The 16,300-nt window shown below is 42.0% G+C and overlaps 1 protein-coding gene and 1 long non-coding RNA gene across 4 annotated transcripts in view; one reads left to right on the top strand and one right to left on the bottom strand.

Moving 5' to 3' along the window:
* Positions 1–16,300, bottom strand: part of LOC308564147 — a 55,494-nt gene that overhangs the window by 12,228 nt on the left and 26,966 nt on the right. The gene's annotated exons all lie outside the window — the stretch shown is intronic.
* Positions 1–16,300, top strand: part of PIP5K1B (phosphatidylinositol-4-phosphate 5-kinase type 1 beta) — a 266,167-nt gene that overhangs the window by 246,131 nt on the left and 3,736 nt on the right. For all 3 annotated transcript variants that reach the window (XM_081151913.1, XM_081151915.1, XM_081151914.1), the window contains one exon: positions 2,074–2,191. In XM_081151913.1, the coding sequence (XP_081008039.1) occupies positions 2,074–2,191 (118 nt within the window). The remainder of the gene's footprint in view (positions 1–2,073; positions 2,192–16,300) is intronic.

Raw genomic sequence — 16,300 nt, 5'->3', positions numbered from 1 at the left:
TACCCTTAATCTTAGGAGGGAAATCAATTAAAATTATAACTAAAAACTTATATAAGAAGGAGAAAACTTAGTTTTGAATCTCAAATAAATTATATGTTTACAAAGTAAGAGGCCTTTGGAGGTTTATCTTCCTCATAAGGCTTAATCAGCAGGATCATTTTCTGCTTACAGGAGTAGTGAACAGCATCTTAACAGTTGAAAAGCAAAAGTCCAACAAAGCCCATTAACTGCATCATTGTTTTGATCCAAAAAATAACCTGAGCAATGTTTACTCCTACATAGTGCCTCTCAAAATAGCAGCCCTTGAAAACTTGTGGTTTACTTAACCCAAGAAATCTATGAAGGTTTATAATATAAAGTCAACAGCTTGACGAGAAAGGGCCACATTCACCCTGCTCTTTAAATTCAATCAGAACAAACTGTTTCACGTATTGTATAACCTATCTTAGATTTGTGAAAAACAAGAGAACTTCTTTTACTGTGTCCAAAGTCTAAGAGAAAATGCATTAAGCCAAAAGTGAAGTGGTTTTAGTTCTTTGATTCCTACATTCTCAATCATCAAATAGAAGACTTATGAGTCCCAGACCCCCCTCCACTTCCTCCTAACACCGGTCTGTATTCTTAAATTTTTCTCATGTCATTTATGATCAGGAAAAAAATTCAAATGAACCTGATTTATTAAGATCACAATTTTTTTCACAAATGTTATTTTCGATATTGTAAAGGTCAGGATTTCTAACTATTTCACATATCTTCAGTTACTAGGAAGATATGTACAGAAATAGAATTATGTTTGGTTCCCAGACTAGGAAAGGACAGGGGGATACAATGTCCTCAATAATCTCCCATCCAACTGCGAGGCTCAGACAAGAAATGCAGAGGATGGGAATGGCTTTAGATGGGGGTTTTCAGAAGGGGTGAGCTCTGAGCCAAGCCCAGAAGGGGACAGGCCCTGGTAACCGGGAAGGTGAGAAAGGAAGCTACCCTAGTGCACTCCCGCTTTCAGCCCTAGTTACTGCCCAGGGAGAGCCGCAGCCCACTGCAAGTTTGTTCCCCTTCTAGAGCTCATCTAACACCAATATCACACTCTCCTCCCACCGTTTGCAGATATCTTGTTCCTGAAAAACCACCACATGGCAAGTTTCCACAGGTTAAAAACATAACTAACTTCTATTTCACTAGGGGAAAGACTGCATTTCTGAGCCCTTAAATTAATTCCCAATTTAAAAACTATGAAAATGGACTGATTACTTAAACAGTGAACCACTGGTATGACAAAACAAGGTGGTTTCCCTTCATAAATGACTCAATAGGACTGTCTACCTGCATTCCTTTGGCTTTTGTTGTTGCTAAGGATACATTTAGGCTGTCCTCACAAAGCACATGCTCTGTATTTATGTAACCCATTTATGTGTTTATGTAATTCATCGCTACTCACAGTGTAGGCCTTAGACTTAGCAACATGAGCACCACCTGGGAGCCTGTTAGAAACAAACCAATGGGCTCCCACTGAATCAGAAACTCTGGATGGTGGGGCCCAGGAAAGCGGGTTTTAACTAGCCCTCCAGGGGATTCTGATGCACACTGAAGTTTGCGAACCATGGCTGTAATTAAACTTTTTTTGCCGAAAAGAAAAAGAAAACACAAAAACAACAGAAAGAGATTATCACTGTAACAATGCACAAGGTTATCTTCTATAAACTAGCAAAGCATGAATACTGTGAGAGGGGAACTTAAGCATCAAGGACGAACCATTCAGTCACAGATGACCAGCAGACCTTGAGAGTCCCAACAATTCTCCCTCACAAGGCATGGGGCCCACAAATCACCTCTCAGAAATGCAAGGAAATGTTTCATCCACCAAAGGAGACAGAAAATTCACTATCAGTAAAACCAACTTATTTAAACTCAAGTGAGCACATCTCCAGGTGTAACCATATTTCCTTCAAACTCTCAAAAAAAAGTTTTTATCCCCAAAAGCTTTCCCAGCCTGTTCAGCAACAGTTTTGGAGGTGTCCTTGGGTTTTGTCCTGGAGGTCACACACTCATCATTACTCTTCTTTATTTTTCCAGTAAAGGGTTACCTTCCAGTTCAACATTTACCTCAGAAGAAGGGACCATCTACTTGACTTCTGAGCCAAATGCTCTGGAAATGCAAGATGATAATGCCTCCGTGCTCGATGTTTATTTAGTAAGTAATTTCTAGTTTCTTCCCCTTCCCTTCTGGTTTACAAATGGACCCAGGTCATGGCTGACACGGAACAAGTTCCGTAAGGCCAGGCATGCTTGGGTGTTAACAGACAGTGGCACCTGTCACATCTACAAACAGTGCATCTTTTCACAAGCCATGTTTTCCCACCGTTCACATAGAACATTACACAAAAGAATATCTAGGGTAAAATACTAAATCACCTTGTAATAAAAAGACAGATCCCTTAATGCCAAGCAAAGTGGGGCTCTTCTGTGTTATTCCTCAAGTACCACCTTCTCTGACTCAACTGTATCCCCTTGTGTGTGAATCTTCATTTGGGGAAAACTGCCTTGAGAACTGGTAGCCTGAGAGGCACAGATTGTGGGAAGAATCTTGAATTCAGCACCAAGGATCTTGGCTCCCGCCCTCAGTTGTCAGAAACCAGCTGTGTGATCTGGGCAGGAACCTCTCCGGCTGTGTGTCCCTATTTGCCAAAGGAGGAAGTAATGCCTGCCCTGCCCTCCTCGCAAGGCTGCTTGGAGAATCCTGAGCGACCCTGTGTGTGGACACCCGTTAGTGTCCATCAAGTTGTCCCTAGAGGCTTAACAGAATTGTGAGATGGGGCCTAGGAAGATACTCTAGTGGCTCGACTGTAAAAGAGGAGAACCAAGTATTTTCCCTGAAAAGTACATCTCATGCTCATTCTCCATGTCTTTGTACACCTGCACCAAATCTCACGGAACATGGAAATGTTGATTTGGAATTTTCTGCCTTTTAAAGTTTTGCCAAGATTGAGCCTGTACACCGCATCACTCAGTGTGCAAGCTCGAAGTCGGGAATCAACACCACTGTCTCATAGTAGCACCTCTCCATACCCTTCTTTTTCTTCATATCCCCCAACACAGCACTGTATTTCCCAGGTATACTCTACAGAACATCAGTCACCCAATGTTATTCCTCAGTCCAAAGCCCTCTGGTCTCTCTCTCCTGGAGTAAAATCCAGAGTCCTCAAGGCCCTACCCAGTCTGGTCTCCCCCACCTCTCTGCCCTCCTCCCATCTCTCTCTTCCTTGCCAATGCTGTTCCAGCCACACTGGCCTTGATGGTCCTCCCACAGACCAAGCATGTTTCTACCTCAGGACCTTTGCACTTACTATTTCTGTAGGGACAGTGTCTCAGCTGTCCCATGCTTGTTCCCTAACTTCCTTCGGGTCTCAGCCCAAACATCTCAGTTTTCCTTGACCCACTATATAAAATAGAAGGCCCCCCCAAAAAAAAACCATGAAAGGATTTTTTTACAACCCTTGAATAATCTGGCTGTGGCAAACAGAACTTTTTCCCACTAACCAATGCTCCTCTCCACAGTGCCTCCACTCTTTTAAAAAAGCAGAGTATATTGCAAAATCTTTAGAGTTGATTCCTCTCTATAACCAAGAAGATAAGGAATTAAATAGGAAAAATATAGAGAGAGTTTTTTGTTTGGTTGGTTTGTTTTTGTTGTGTGTTTAACTCATGGTAAGTTTGGTTTCATCCAAAAGTAGAAGTCAAGGAAGCTGAAATGAGCCCGGTCGGGCGTGGCTCAGCAGTTGAGCATCGACCTAGAATCCAGGAGATCATGGTGCGATTCCCGGTCAGGGCACATGCCCGGGTTGAGGGCTTGATCCCCAGTCGGGGGCGTCCAGGAGGCAGCCGATCAGTGACTCTCTCATCATTGATGTTTCTGTTTCTCCCTCTCTCTTCCTCTCTCTCTGAAATCAATAAAGATATCTTTTTTAAAAAAAGAAAGCTGAAATGAAAGACCATGTGATACCTCATTTTCATGAGCTGAGGGCTCGTGCCAATTGTGTGTATCTTTACAAAAACCAGATTTGCACCAACCGGGCATGTGAGACTCCGGAGTGCAATGTAAGATCACAAGGTGGTTAGACAGCATTGCTGGCACCAGCTCCTTCTCTGTTACCCCTTATTCCTTTGGGAGAAAAGTTGTTTTATCTATCCTTGGTACTGTCAGTTTCATTTATGAGAACACTGCTGTTCATTTGGTTTTATTAGTGTCTAGTTTTCTTGTTTTATGTCTTTGATGTTGAAAGCAGAGCATTTCAGAAAAGGATGGCACCTGCCTCAGAAGCCGCAGGGGAAGCCGCAGCCTTCCTCGCTGGTTGGATTGAGAGCGCGTGAGGACCAATTGAAAAAAAGGAGTCATGGGAGGTGGGCACTGAAAGAGACGGTGGCGGTGGTGAGCTGGCTGGCGTGGTCCACCCGCCTGTCTTCCCGGCATGGCTTTTGTTGTGGTTCAGAAGCTCTGGAGCACAGGACAGGGAAGGGAGAGGGGAGTCGGGCCATGGAGGGAGTAACAAGACAGTGGAAATTCTTCTCACCCAGCTTGGAGAAAATCTGATCTAGCCTCATCTTATTTTGTTAATAACAATAAGCTGTGAAACATTTTTGAGCATTTCCTACATGCCTGGCACTTTATATATTAACTCCTTTAATCCTCACAACAACCCTATGAGGCAGATGTGGTTACTAGCTTCGTTTTTACAGATAAGGAAATCAAGGCACATGGAAATTACGCAGTTTGCCCCAGTTATGAAGCCAGTGAGCAATGAGACTGGCACTGAAACCAGTGGACACTGGCCCCGAGCCACACTTTTAATTGCTGCCTGGATTAGGAATTATGCTTCCTTTGCAACATGCAAATTAGACCTGGAGAAGTTAAAAGACTCATAAAAAAATAAAGTCAGACAAGGTAATGGCACGGAAAATATAGAGGAGAAAGAATACAAACTTGGGTTAATAAACAGCAGTTCTTTTTAAATTTTAACACAGAATGTGAAGGCTCAGGAAGAATGCTGTAAGGGAAGCAGTCTGGCATTGCTGGAAGAGCACAGGATTTTGAAGAATAATAGCCAAACTAAGCCCATGACCATGCGCCAGGTGCTGTCCCGGGGCTCCTCTTATACTAGCTCTTTCACATTTGTCTCCACTGGTGCAGGTAAGGAGACAGGCTTCCCTGATCAGTTCTCAGAGCTGGTAAATGCAGAGCCAGAAGTCCAGTCCCGCTCCTACCTGCACGTGAAACCATGCAGCACCCGATCACTGCACGTGTTACTGATGACTGACACAAGTCTCACATCCATCACGTTCAATCATGCTTTTGAAAGTGAGAGATGGAGCCAAAAAGGAAGGACTGGGGGTCTTATGTTAAGAATAGTTTTTGTAAAATTCCACTTTCATCATTGTTTCCTTTCTACTTTTTTGTGGTTCTAGTACAGCCATTTTTAAACCTTTTGATCTCAGGACCCCTTTATACTCTTAAAAATTATTCAGGATCCCAAGAGCTTTTCTGTATGTGAGTTCATAATTAAAAAATTAAAATGAGAAATTTTTAAATATTTGTCATTAATTCATTCAAAATAATAACTATTAAATGTTAAATGTTTGTGAAAATAACTATATTGTCTAGAACAAAAGTAAACAGTGAGGAGAGTGGCATTATTTTACATTTTTGCAATCCCTAATGTCTATCTTGACAGAAACTGGATTCTCCTGTTTCCACATTAGTCTGTTGCAGAACAGCATGTCTTTGTACTTCACACGTACACCTGTGACAGCGAGTGAGAATGAAAAGGCAAATAACGCCTTAATAATAGGAAAATAGTTGGACCTCATGGGTCCCCAGAAATAGTACCCCACCTACAGCTGTTCTAGTACTTTAAGTTAGTTCCTTCACCTGTTGTAGAACCAAATGGGGTGAATTAATTAGAGAGAAATAGACATCTGGATTCTATGCCTGCCTCTCATTCATCATTGACCTTGAATTGATCTTTGGGGCCTCAGTTTTCTCATCCGTAAAATGGATCATTATATCATTTCTAAGACCTTTCCAGCTCTGACCATCAGTGACTTATTCTGAGTTACAAGGAGTTGCACAGGTTTGTCCAGAGTAGCTATAGTTATTTCTCCAAATTTCACTGTTTCATCAAATATTCTACCATAAACCCTCACAGTAGTTAAATTTAAATTTTATGGCAACATATCTAAAAAGTTCTGAACCATTAACTTGTAATTATAGGGTATTTTTTCCTGCTGGTGATTTTTATTTTTTATTTTGCATGCTCTTCCAGACCTAAAAGGATACAGCCCATTGCCCTCCCTTCAGTATTTTTATTTGCCTCAACACTGTGAAAGAGTGAATGGAAAGGAAAAGCATGAGAAGAGAAAACCAGTCTTGCCTTATCAGAACCCTCTTAATCAGAGCCATCCTTACCTGAAGGGCACCTGGAAGCTTCGGTGCCGACATTGTGTTCAGTGTTGTAACCAAACACAGATTTCTCTTGTAATGTTTCTCCTTCAGGATATAGCATTTCTTGCTTGGTAGTTATAACCTAATCCCTGGGTGCTATTATTTGTATTAATGCACAATACTGTTTATATCCCTTTAAAAACATATGATTTACACTCAAATGATTTATGCACACCAGATAGCATCTGAAATTTCCTTAAGGATCCACCCACATTATGTGCATGTAAATTAGGCCAGCTATCCTGCTTTTTCCTGTGATTTGACATGAAATTAAAAGGATTGGGTACCTTAAAAGACAGCTAATTATTCCATCGTTCTTATTAAAACATTTGGTTCAGGCTCCATGTCCCTAGCTATCCTGCGCCGCTTTGAAAAGGCCATTCACCTTCACACTCTAGAGCAGTGATTTTCACCCAGTGTGCCACAAGAATTTTTAAAACATTCAATACCTGACTATTTGGCCAGGGTCACTGCCCTTTCCTCTTACATTGTCAAATAGAAAAATGACAACAGCCAACACAACAATAGCTGTCCAGTGTAAGTGAATCAAAATTATACCTATTTTTTATGAGATCAGCAAAAAATATACTTTTTGGTGTGCCAAAGAATTTTAGTAATTGGTTTATGTGTGCCATGAGATGAAAAGGGTTGAGAATTGCTGCTCTTGAGTTTTGGGCCAGCTGACTCATTTGCAAATATTCAAATCAAGAAAAGTGTTTTAGATGGTTTTATCCTGTGACCAGAGATGTGTTTTCCATTGAATTTTGAGTTGACATAGATTAGGGTCCTTAAAAGAATACAACAGAGATGAGCAGGCTCTCTTGATTTAAAATGAGCAATCATCATACGGTCTTCATAACAGAGCTAGAGTCCACCATTTGAATAGTCCCTGATATTCTAAGGCACTGACGTGGTCAAGGTAGCTGTGATTTCAGTTACTAAGGCAGCCTCGTTGCCTGGTGTAGAATGCAATTTGGTGTTAATGGGAAGTGGAACAACTAACAAAGCCACTGCAGCTGGAAAATGTCATGGGTGACTAGCTGGGGATGGAGGAGCAAGTGGGAGAGGCAGGATTGCTTTGTTAATAACAGAAATTTGAAAGATGGCTACCACTCAACAGTGACTTTCTTGACTCTATTTAGTTCCAAGAATATGCCCTTTCTTTTTACATTTTCCATATTAACATCCTCTCCATAATATGCACTTTCATCCAGGTATATGTCTCTGTAAAAGAGCTGTTAGAAGTGCACAAATAGCTATGGACAAAGGAGAAGAAACAGCTAAGCCATTTTCTAGGCATGCTGGTATTGGAGATTGATGCCCTGATGTGCAGCTGTTGGACAACTTGATTACTGAATGTGTCTTCAGGGTGGTTAATAACACTCTTTGAGCATGGGACAGAGGGGTGGCAGAGAAGTGGAAATGATTAAATTAACAGCTTATCATATTATGTGTGAGAAAAGCCTAAGAAAAAGAAGAAAAACATTTTTAAATTAGGTCATGAGGGTGTTAGAAAATTCAGTGGAACTTTCTGACATGAGAAGCTACATTTCTGGATGTAGCATGCCAACTGCATTGGCATGGAGGTGAATGGCATATAGGTGAAGTATCGGGTCTCTTTAATCACTCCTTGTCTGAACCAGTGCTGGCTGCTACAAGGGGTGTTTATTGGAAACAGTGGCAATTCTATTGCTTCTCAGCAGAGAACTAGATTCCCCACTGACCAAAAAAGTGCTGCTGAGGTTTTTGGTAGATTTTAGTGAGAGCAAAGCAGGAAGAGAAGAGGAAAACGCTGCGTTTGGCTTGTAGGGCATTTAACCAAATTGCCACTTTCTTCCACTTGCTGAGAAATGAAGATTTCAGCCAAGCCGGTGTGGTGCAGTAGTTAAGCACTGACCTATGACCCAGGAGGTTGAGGTTCGATTCCTGGTCAGGGCACACGCCCGGGTTTCGGGCTTGACCCCAGCAGGAGGCATGCAGGAGACAGCTGGCCAGTGACTCTCTCTCATCATTGATATTTCTCTCTCCTCCCCTTCCTCTCTCTGAAATATCTTTTAAAAAAAGAAAAGAAAAAGAAATGAAGAGATTTCAGAAAGGCCAAAATGGGGCCCTTTTTTACCTTCAGAAATGCTTGGCCCCCTTAAGTGATTGGAATCACAAAAAATGAATCACACGGCCTGAGCCCCATGGCACCTAGAAGTGACTCCTGTACTGAAATGAGAGACTTGAGCTTCAAATTAATGAGGCAACCTGTCGGGCTGGATTAGGAGGTCACCTGGGGGGATTTTTTTTAACAAACAGTATTAAACCACTGTTTAAGGATTAGTTTAGGGAATTGGAGTTGGAGTTATGAAGGCATACTGGCTGTTCAGTTAAATTAGGCCCACAGTTAGCAATTGAATGACAGCCTGCAAGGCTGCAGTAGTTTTGTTCTGTCCTGTCCTAACTTTACAGTGAATTGTGGCCTCAGAGGCCAGCTTGGTTCCCGCCTCCTTCAAGGCCAGTTCTCCTCTGCAGCTTGCCTGGGTCTCCTGTCACATCCAGGCTCCCCACGGGTAGCCCCATCGTTTCAGTTCCTTGCCTCCAGACTCTCCCTATCACTTCTCTTTCTGGTTTCTATTTTTCTCTCCTCTCCTGTCAGAGAAAGCCAGTGTTTGCTGATCTCCTGAGCCTTTCCAACTCTTGGAAGAGAGTGTTTGAGAAAGAATACTCTCTAATGGTGTGAACTTGGGGTTTACCAGGCCCTGACCTGCAAGAAACAAATAGCAAACTCAGAAGGAACCAGATTAGAAACAAGTGAGAATTTTAGGAAAAGCAAGTTTAAATCTTACCATGGACCTAGTGAACAGGGCTGTCACCATTCAGCCCTTCACTCTCCTGGGATCTGAGGACTGGGGAAATGTGGTAGATGGGAGAATGCATAAAATACTGGAAACTTAATAAAAAATAAGGCCTCCCTGAGTGTGATGAACAGTATAAGAAGGACTCAGAGAGGGGATCCAAAGGCTCAGCCTATGTTTTGTCTGTGCCTGTGTTACTTTGCCAGGGCTACCATAACAAAGAACCACAGCCTGGGGGATTAAACAACAGGAATTCGCTGTCTCACTGTTCTGCAGGCCAGAAGTTCTAGATCAAGGTGTTGGCAGGGCCATGTTCCCTCTGAAGGCTCTGGAGAGGATCCCACCTTGCTTCTCCCAGCCTCTGGTGGCTCCATGTGTCCCTTGCAACATTCTTTGATTTGCAACACCAATCTCTGCCCCCATGTTCACATGTCCTCTCTTCTCATGAGGACACCAGTCATGGGATTAAGGGTCCACTCTAATCCATTGTGACCTCATCTTAACTTGTAGATGTAATTGCATCTTCAAAGACCTTATTTCCAAAGAAGGTCACATTCCAAGATTCCAGGTGGACAAATTTTCAGGGGATACTATTCAACCAATTGCACTGCCTTACTTGCATTACCATGCATGGTCCGTTTTCCACTCATGTTTCACCTCCCTGGCTAAGTCACTGTGAGGTTGGTTAGATGTTTCCAAATTAATTTGGAACCTCACAAAAAGGTACAAGGAAAATGAATGTATTAACAGATAGAGTCACCTGTTGGGTACATATTGTTAGAACTAGAACCCCTGAAGTAGACCAGAGCATTGGTATTTTTAAAGTTCCTCACACATCTGGAGCTGAGATGCAGCACTGAACAGACTGATGGGGTCCTTCAGCTCTGAGCATCCTAAAATTCCTCTCTGCTACATCTAGAGGAGAGCTGTGTCACTCCCCCAGAACCCCCTCCTAATATGGTCAACCAACTAGCTTTGCTTTACATTAGGAAAAAAAAAATACACTTGATTCCAAGGTGAAGTCTAGTAGGCTCCTACCACACTGAAGTTTCTGAATTGGGCTTGCAATTATGTTCCTGGTTCCCGCAGACCTACTGCCACCTACTGGTAGGAGGGAATCTCTGACCAAGGGGGATAAGTGATTGAAGTCCTGAATTGAAACCTAATTAAGAGGGAGGGTGCCACTCCATGGACTGTTTCCACTCCACGTCCTTTATCATAGCCTCTCAGTGCTGTGTGTGCAGGCTCGCCAGGGGCACATCCTTTGCATGTGACAGGCAGCTCTCTCTGAGAGGCCCAGCATCTTCCTCTACCTTTCAAGTTGGACTGGAGGCTATAATTACAGTCAGGCACAAAACTAAAGGTACTTATCTTCCCTAGGATGTAAGGGTGCCTTTCTCCATCCATCCAGGCCAGTTCCACTTGAGCCTCTTTCAAACGGCTCCCTGGCAGTTTGGGGATTCAGCACAGAAATTGTTCTTTTCTACTGCTTAGACCGCAACTTTAACAAAATATCAAAAAATGTAAGTTGGAAAAAGCCTTTTCTTCACTTTCAATCTTTGATAGGTCGTCCTTACAGCCACTCAGTTTCAGGGTGACTGTACCTTTTTATAAAGTAACACCCTATAGGGAATGGGATTAAGTATAGTGAATTCAATATACGGGGTGGGGCAAAGGTAGGTTTACAGTTGTTCATATAGAAAATATTACAATAATTAATAATAATACAAGAATAAACTGTGTTCCATGTACCCACAACTTAAACCTACTTTTGCCCCACTCTGTTAGAGTCTTATTTTTTTTTTAGACTTTCTAAATTTCAATAGTGGCTACTGTATTCGTTTCCCAGGGCTGCCGTAACAAAGTGCCACAACTAGGTAGCTTAAACAACAGAAATTTATTGTCTCACAGTTCTCAGTTCTGGAGGCCAGAAGCCCAAGCTCAAGGTGTCAGCAGAGTTGGTTCCTTCAGACTGTGAGGGAGGATCTGTTCCAGGCTTCCCTCCTTGGCTTGTAGATTGCCACCTCCCTGTGATTTCACATTGTCTTTCCTCTGTATATGTCTGTCTGTGTGTCCAAATTTACTCTTCTTATAAGGACACCAGTCATACTGGATTAGGGACCACCCTAATGACCTTATTTTAACTTGGTTACCTCTCTAAAGACCCTATCTCCAAGCACTGTCACATTCTAATACACTGGGAGTAGGACTTCAACGTATGAAATTTGGAGAGACACAACATATGTCCTCAGTACTAGTGGTTAAAAGTACTGAGAGGGCATAGACTTGACAGGGAAAGCTTCTAGTTCCTACCCTCTAGATCAGGGGTGCGGAAGGTCCAGCCCAAGGCCCGCAAAATCATTTGGTCTGGCCCTGCCAAGGCAACCACAGGCAGGACTGGAAAATCAATAAATCTAGGGGTTTTTTTCATAGCTAATTTTTAGGTTAATAATTTTGTATGTCCCAAGAATGATGTTATAAATACCCAACAGGCCCTTGGCAGAAAAAAGGTTCCCCACCCCTGCTCTAGACCATGGCCCAGGCCACTGGCATCTTATATTTTCTTTCTTTGTATGTGAGAGAGAAGCCAGTTGCCTCATCTGAAGGCAGTGCTCCTGCTTGAATGAAACCAGGCCCTTATTCCTCCCACAACATTTTCCTAATGCAGCAGAAGCAGGGGTCAGAGCGAATTCAGTTGCAGCCCCAGGGCTATATGATATATTAGATAATAAGGTAACCATTTGGGTTTACAATTAGCAGGAGTCACTGGAGTGCTGGAAAGTCCACTGTAGAACTGTCAGCCGATATAAATCATTGATGCCCTCAGGCTTCCCTTGGGTCTTTGGAAAATAAATTAATCAGGCAGGGGACCATGTTTAAAGATTGCTGATGCACTAACAGTTTTGAAATGAGAGGCCATAATCCTAAATCCATCCAAGATGAGTGCCAGCTTTTTTCCTGGGTCTGTTCTCATTGGTGATCTATCTGCTGGTCAGTGGGGAACGCTCGGCTAGGGCATTTGGAGGCTGGCAGGAGGCCTGGCACTCCATGTGCTGCCAGCCCTCAGACTTCAACAAACACTTTCCCAGATCGGGCCCAACATGGTTATCTTCATCTAAACTGTGCATGCCCTTCAAAGACATTCCAAGTCCCACTTTCCACCTCAAGGACTGTTAGTTAAAGGCCCGCAGTCAGTGGTCCTTGGGAAAGGGTAATTTTTTTAAGTGCAAAGGTAGGCAATTTGGACCTAAGCTTCTCTAAGTTCCCTCCATCTATCAGATCCCATAGCAATGAGATCTGACTCCATTTGTACACTGTGTCCCGATTTCTACACTAACACGTGTAGACATTTTACCTCCCAAGAAAATGATGAGCTTTGGGTTCCTGCTGCTATTGGACAGAGAAATCCCCCACTCCAACCTGTCCCCGAGTGATTGTGCCTTGTGAAGTAACCCCCAATCTGAAATAGATATGAATATAATAAAAAGTAAATATAGGACCATAGGTAAAAGAAAAAAGACTCAGGACTTCCCAGAGCCCAGTGATGGCTGCTTTCTCAGAAATCCCTGAATTTTAAACACTGGGCAACCTAGTGACCCAGAGAAGGAGGGACTGCGGAGCCAAGGGAAGGTACTGTGAGCTTTTACAGGCATGTGTGGTGATGCTGGTTGAGACTGAAGTGATGGTGAGGCAGGATGAGTTAATGTGCAGCAGAATGTACATCACCCAAAAGAATGAGAACCACATAAAATAGAAAGGAAACAGAGCAAGGCTAGGGAAGCAGAACTCAGGAATTGCTGATGGAAACGGAAGCTTGGTATAGGAAAAGGAAATAGAGGACTTACTGCCTGTGACAGCCTGGAGGAAAATGCTCTCCCCAGAGATATTTTGGCAAAAAATTTCAACTAGAAACCAAAATAAGGAGACGCCTGGACACCAGAAAGGGAAAGATCCTGCTTTTGTGGGGTCTCAGGGCTGAACCCTGAGGTAGTTGTAGTTAAAAAAGAGCATCACCCCTGAGGGTTAAGAGCTTGAGTGGGAGACTTCATGAACTTCAGTGCTGAGCATCTGACTGTCGTGAAGATGGGCCTCCTTTCAGCACTGTCCTAAGATTCCCTCGCACCACATTCCGGGTCTTATGAAATTCTATTGGCTGAATAGAATTTTTATTTTTTTATTTTTATTTATTTATTTATTTTAAATATATCTTTATTGATTTCAGAGAGAGGAAAGGAGAAGGAGAGAGAGAGATAGAAACATCAATGATGACAGAGTAACTGATCGGCTGCAGTCCGCAACCCGGGCATGTGCCCTGACTGGGAATCGAACCCTGATCGTCTGGATCCTAGGTCGAGGCTTCACCGCTGAGCCACACCCGGCCAGGCTGAATAAAATTTTTAAACAGTAGGCCAGAGAAAAGATGGAAAGGGGTGTGGAGTGGGAAATAAACTGAGAAATAAGGCCTCTAAAGAGAAACTTCTCACCCTTGACACCCTGCCTGTGGCTCTGAAAAGTGAACTTAGAGCCTCTGAGTTGAGAAGGCCACCTTGCAATACTCCACTTTTGGGGTCCCCCCAGGGATAACTGGCTTCCCCATAGTGCAGCTCCCCCTCAGGGAGGGCTTCTTGGTTAGGGAAGACTGCCCTTGATTTGCTACATTCTTTTATTTTTCTGTTTGTCCTTTTAAAAGTCATTTTAATACCGAAATACTGGAAAAGCTTTGCAGTTTTTAACCATGTGTATATTATTGTGCAGTTTCTCTCACAGAATTCAGCTTTTGAGTTTAAGTGGGAATAAAAACACACATGTCTCTCACCCACACGCAGACACATATGTAGAATAAATAACACTAGGGATTAAGGCCACAGAAATACCTAAATATTCTGCTTGTATTTTTTTATACCAGCTATTACCACACCTTTACCTTCAGGTCTCAGAATTTAAAACATAGTGTGGATCTCAGAGCACCTGATGCACAGGAAGCCACCCTGGCACCTTTGTGGACAAATGACTGTGTGTGCATAGCAGTTTAGTCTGTGACAGAGCTGAAGCATCATTCTGTCTGTCATCCCATCTCTGATATCTGGTTGGGCTCTCTTGCCAAAGTACCAGTTCCAATTTCTGTTCTTAAAGCCACCAGGGTCAGGAGAGGGTCTGATGTCAGTTCACCTCAGGAAGTTGTTAGTGTTTGGGGCAGTAATACCTGAAGAGCCCATCACTGTGTTGGGGAGCTGGAGGGACTTCTAAATGAGCCACATTTTGAAGAATAAACTCAAGCTATCCAGTTTCCTAGGGTAGACAACTGACTTTCCTGTCTCTTTATTGATGAACCTGTGGATTATAATTTGAAGGAAATTTATAGTACATTTTATAAAACAAAAAAAGATAATAAAATTGCTTTCTGCAGACTTCTCACTGTGACCGTGTTTACAAGCATGGAGACTCTGGGATTTAGGATCCCACAAAACACTAATTAAGACCTGCCGGGCCATCTTGCTTAATTAGGGTTATAAATTAGTGCAAAATGGGCACTTCCATGGAACCAATTGTCATCCCAGGACTACATTACAACATGGATACAGAGTTGGCAGTTCTCACCCAACTTTGACATTCTTATACCCTGGGAGTGAGCGTGGGAGTCTATATCATTTAAAGGAACAACAACATCCTCAGCTTAAAAAAAAAAAAAAAAGCTTAGTAAATATAAAGAACTTTTTATGACCAGAGCTGGAAATGACTCATTACTTTTCATTGTTTTTTTACCAATTATAAACTTAACCAATTTTGAATTATAAATTTAACTAATTTTATGAGGTACTAAAATATTAAATTTTTTTCAAAGAGTGACTTAACAGAATATTTTACAATATTCTGAGTTATTTGATAGTATAAATTTACATACAGTATTTAACCTAGGAATAAATTTAACCGAGGAGGTGAAACACCTGTATTCTGAAAACCTTAAGACACTGAAGAAAGAAACTGAAGAGGACATAACTAAATGGAAGGATATGCTGTGCTCATGGGTTGGAAGGATTAATGTCATTAAAACGACCGTACTATTCAAAGCAATCTGCAGGTTCAATGCAATCTTAATCAAAATACCAATGACATTCTTCTCAGAACTAAAACAAATAACCCCCAAATTTATGTGGAACCACAAAAGACCATGAATTGCCAAAACAATCTTGAAAGAAAACGCAAAGAACAAAGTTGGAGGTATCACACTCCCTGATTTTAACCTGTACTACAAAGCTATTTTGTACTGGCACAAAAACAGACACATAGATCAATGGAACAGAATAGAGCCCAGACATAAACCCTCGTTTATATGGTCAATTAATCTATGACAAAGGAGATAAAAATATACACTGGGTTAACGACAGTCTCTTCAACAAGTGGTGCTGAGGAAAATGGAGATACATGCAAAAAAATGAAACCAGACCACTCTCTTCTATACCATATACAAAAATAAGCTCAAATGGATTAAAGACTTAAATGTAAGACTTGAAACCATAAAACTCCTAGAAGAAAACATAGGTAGGAAACTATTTGATACCAGCCTGAGTGATACCTTCATGGATATGTCCCCTCACGCAAGGGAAACAAAAGCAAAAATAAACAAATGGGATTTCATCAGACTAGGAAGCTTCTACACAGAGAAGGAAACCATCAACAAAACAAAAAGACCACCTACTGAATGGGAGAAGATATTTGCAAATTACGTATCCAATAGGAATTGATATCCAAAATATATAATGAACTCATACAACTCAATGACAAACAAAATAAACAATCTGGGTAAAAAATGAGCAGAGGACATGAAAAGACATTTCTCCAAAGAAGATATAAAGATAGCTAACAGACATATGAAAAGATGTACGTCATCACTAATCACCAGGGAAATTCAAATCAAAACCACAATGGCTATCAGTAAATCAACAAACAAGTGTTGGCATCAGCG

Source organism: Miniopterus schreibersii (genome assembly GCF_964146895.1).
Source record: "Miniopterus schreibersii genome assembly, chromosome: 11".
Lineage (NCBI taxonomy): Eukaryota > Metazoa > Chordata > Mammalia > Chiroptera > Miniopteridae > Miniopterus > Miniopterus schreibersii.
The sequence above is the reverse complement of the archived record's forward strand: the minus strand, read 5'-3'. Positions and strand labels throughout refer to the sequence as shown.